At 52.3% G+C, this 3,134-nt stretch overlaps 1 protein-coding gene across 1 annotated transcript; it reads left to right on the top strand.

The window, feature by feature from the left end:
• Nucleotides 1-328: 328 nt before the first annotated feature.
• ASCL1 (achaete-scute family bHLH transcription factor 1) lies at nucleotides 329-2,630 on the top strand. The gene is made up of 2 exons (XM_005303697.5): nucleotides 329-1,200; nucleotides 1,446-2,630. Exon 1 carries the CDS (start codon nucleotides 564-566, stop codon nucleotides 1,182-1,184), a length of 621 nt encoding a protein of 206 aa, XP_005303754.4. The 5' UTR covers nucleotides 329-563; the 3' UTR covers nucleotides 1,185-1,200; nucleotides 1,446-2,630.
• The last annotated feature ends 504 nt before the right edge of the window (nucleotides 2,631-3,134 follow it).

Raw genomic sequence — 3,134 nt, 5'->3', positions numbered from 1 at the left:
GCGGGTGAATGAATTGGAGGCAGTGCGGGAAGGGGGGGGCTGTTTCGAGCGGAGGCGGGGCGGGCCGGGGCCAGCGCGTGTGTGCGGGGCGCCCCGTGTGTTGTGGGTTTTTTCTCCCCCCTCCTAACCCCCCCGCGTTGAAAAGGCGGCCGTGCTCCCTGGCCACTCACTGCAAAGCCGGGGAGCGTGGACGGCGCAAGGTGCAGAGCGTGTGGGGAGGGGGAGGGCGGCGAGGGGTGGGGGGGGGACCCCCGCAGGGGGAGTGTGTGTTGGGGGGGGGAAGGGGGAGAGGCCGGCAAAGCCCCGGCCGCCCCTTATAAGAGACACAATCCCCAGCCGCTGGTTTGCAAAAGGGGCCTTTGCAAGGCAGGCAGCGCACACGCGAGCGCCACGAGCCTCCCCGCAGCCCGGTGCGCAGGGGGGCAGAGGAGGGGGGCAGAGAGGGAGAAAGCGCCGCGCTCTCTCCGTCCCCCTGCGAGTCCCGCCGCCGCCGCCGCAGCAGCAAGCGGCCGCCGCGCGCCAGCCAGCCCCGCGCGCCCCGTCTCGCTCGCCGCTGGCTGCCAATGGCCAGCGCCAGCCCTGCCAAGATGGACAGCAGCGCCAGCCAGTTCCTGCAGCCCGCCTGCTTCTTCGCCGCCGCCCAGAGCGTGCCGCCGCCGCCGCCGCCGCCGCTGAGCCCGGCCGCCGGCCAGCCCTCGCCGGGCAGCAAGGCGGCGGCGCCAAAGCCCGTCAAGCGGCAGCGCTCGTCCTCCCCGGAGCTGATGCGCTGCAAGAGGCGGCTCAACTTCAGCGGCTTCGGCTACAGCCTCCCGCAGCAGCAGCCGGCGGCCGTGGCGCGGCGGAACGAGCGGGAGAGGAACCGGGTGAAGCTGGTGAACCTGGGCTTCGCCACCCTCAGGGAGCACGTCCCCAACGGGGCGGCCAACAAGAAGATGAGCAAAGTGGAGACGCTGCGCTCGGCCGTCGAGTACATCCGAGCCCTGCAGCAGCTGCTGGACGAGCACGACGCCGTCAGCGCCGCTTTCCAGGCCGGGGTGCTGTCCCCCACCATCTCCCCCAGCTACTCGCACGACATGAACTCCATGGCGGGCTCCCCCGTCTCCTCCTATTCCTCCGACGAAGGGTCCTACGACCCGCTGAGCCCCGAAGAGCAGGAGCTCCTGGATTTCACCAACTGGTTCTGAGCTCTGGCTGCAGCAGGTGGGTTTGGCTTCTGCGGGAGCCCTTCTCGGGGCGCTCCCGAGCAGCCGGGGGGATCCTTTATTACCGGGATCCCCAGCCTGGGGGTGGTATTGGGGAAGGGGGGGCTGTGCAGCCCTGGGTAGGGCTCAGTGAACACTCACGAAGCTGCAGATGAGCAGAATTCCCCCCGCCTAGATCTTGCAGCTGGTTGTACCTAAGAGCTACCTTGATGCTGACTCTCTCTCTCTTGTTTATTGTTACAGGACTGTTGCAAAAACAAAATACATTTTTCCCCCCAGAGGAAGGGAAAATACATAGCACACGAGGAGCTTGTATCGCCTCTCCAAGAACACTGAAGCACTCACTGCCTTTGCACTCCGGTCAGTTTCACAAGACCAAGATGGATTTGAAAGCTGCGGGGACCACGGCACGATGAAGCATGTGTCCTCAAAAACATGTGTCATCCTATCCATCTAAGGAAGAGCACTGCCTAGCCTCAACATAGAGAGGGGCTCTTCCCCCCCCCCCCACCCCCACAGTTGTAGCCCTTAAAGACTGGTGTTCATTACGCTATGGCCACAATTGGTTTCCTAACGTTTCTGGAGATTTTGAAATTAAACTATGCTGTACTCAAAGAACCCTCTAAAATCACCCCTCCCCCTCCCATCACTTTGACTTTTTCCTACCATTTTCATCATTGAATGCTTCCAATCCTTTTTTTGTGAATTTTTTATTATAAGAAAATCTATTTGTATCTATCCTAACCAGTTTGGGGATATATTAAGCTATTTTTGTACATAAGAGAGAAATTTATAGAGGTTTTTTGTACAAATGGTTTAAAATGTGTATATCTTGAGACTTTTTAAAAAAAATATGTAATGCTTATTACCTCTTGATATTTAGATATGTAGTCAACATTACCTTTACCTTACAACTGCCATTTTTTGTATGTGGTTTTGTAAAGGACTTGGAATTCCTCCAGATGTACTTTAGCACCAATGTGTCTTACTTTATAGAAACTTTGTTAATGTATTAATAATGTTTATTAAACAATGTTCAAAGTGAACAAAGTTTATGCAGCTATTGTCCAAACACCAAAATGGTAGCCATTTGTTTTTATATGCTGCCTTTTGAAAAAGGAAAAAAAAAAAGGAAAAAAAGCCCTTATATCACTGCCTTTTCTTACTGTTTTATTACAAACTTACAAAAGTCCTGTATAACCATGTTTTATACAAGCTAGTTTCGTAATAAAACCTTTTTTAAAATTAAAGTGATCAGCTGCCTATTGCATGTAATTTTATTTCTGCCATTGATAACTATGAATGTAAAGAGAAAAATGTTAAGTGCTAACATGTCAGAGATACGTTGCATATGGAGTATTTGTATGTATGCTGGATGTAACATATATATGCAAAGATACAGAGGTATTACAATTGTTTTCCTGCCCTTCTATGTTGCAAATGTGTATCTAAACCAAGAGGCTCGGGGGTGATTAATGGCTTCATTGTCCTTCGTGAAATCACTGCACATTAAAGAATTTCCTAAAAGAATGAACCCTAAAAAAGAGGGCGCTCCATCCCACAATTTCACTGCTCTGGCCGTCCCCTCGCCGCCTCCAATGAAACAGGGTAGAAGAAAATAGGAGGAAACGTATAGTTACAGCCACCGAAACAGACAAGCTACATTTTTGGTGGGCCTTTTATATATTTATTTTAGACAAGCAATCAATAACATCGTTGGGGGAAGGGGGACTGTGTGGGGGGGTAAAAAAACCCCAAGGTAGTAGAAATGACACTGATCTTCCTAAACTTGTTATTCTAGCCAAATAGCGTGATCTGAGTGTAAAAGTACCCAATTACCAAGATTCAAAAAGATTTTTTTTTGGCTAGCCTGCTTGTTGTCAGTTAGCAAGGACGTGACCAGAATTCGCCTCCCCCTTTTTTCCCCTCCTG

Source organism: Chrysemys picta, chromosome 1, assembly GCF_011386835.1.
Source record: "Chrysemys picta bellii isolate R12L10 chromosome 1, ASM1138683v2, whole genome shotgun sequence".
NCBI classification, from domain to species: Eukaryota; Metazoa; Chordata; order Testudines; family Emydidae; genus Chrysemys; species Chrysemys picta.
Note: the sequence above shows the minus strand (reverse complement) of the source record. Positions and strands in the feature narration are given on the sequence as shown.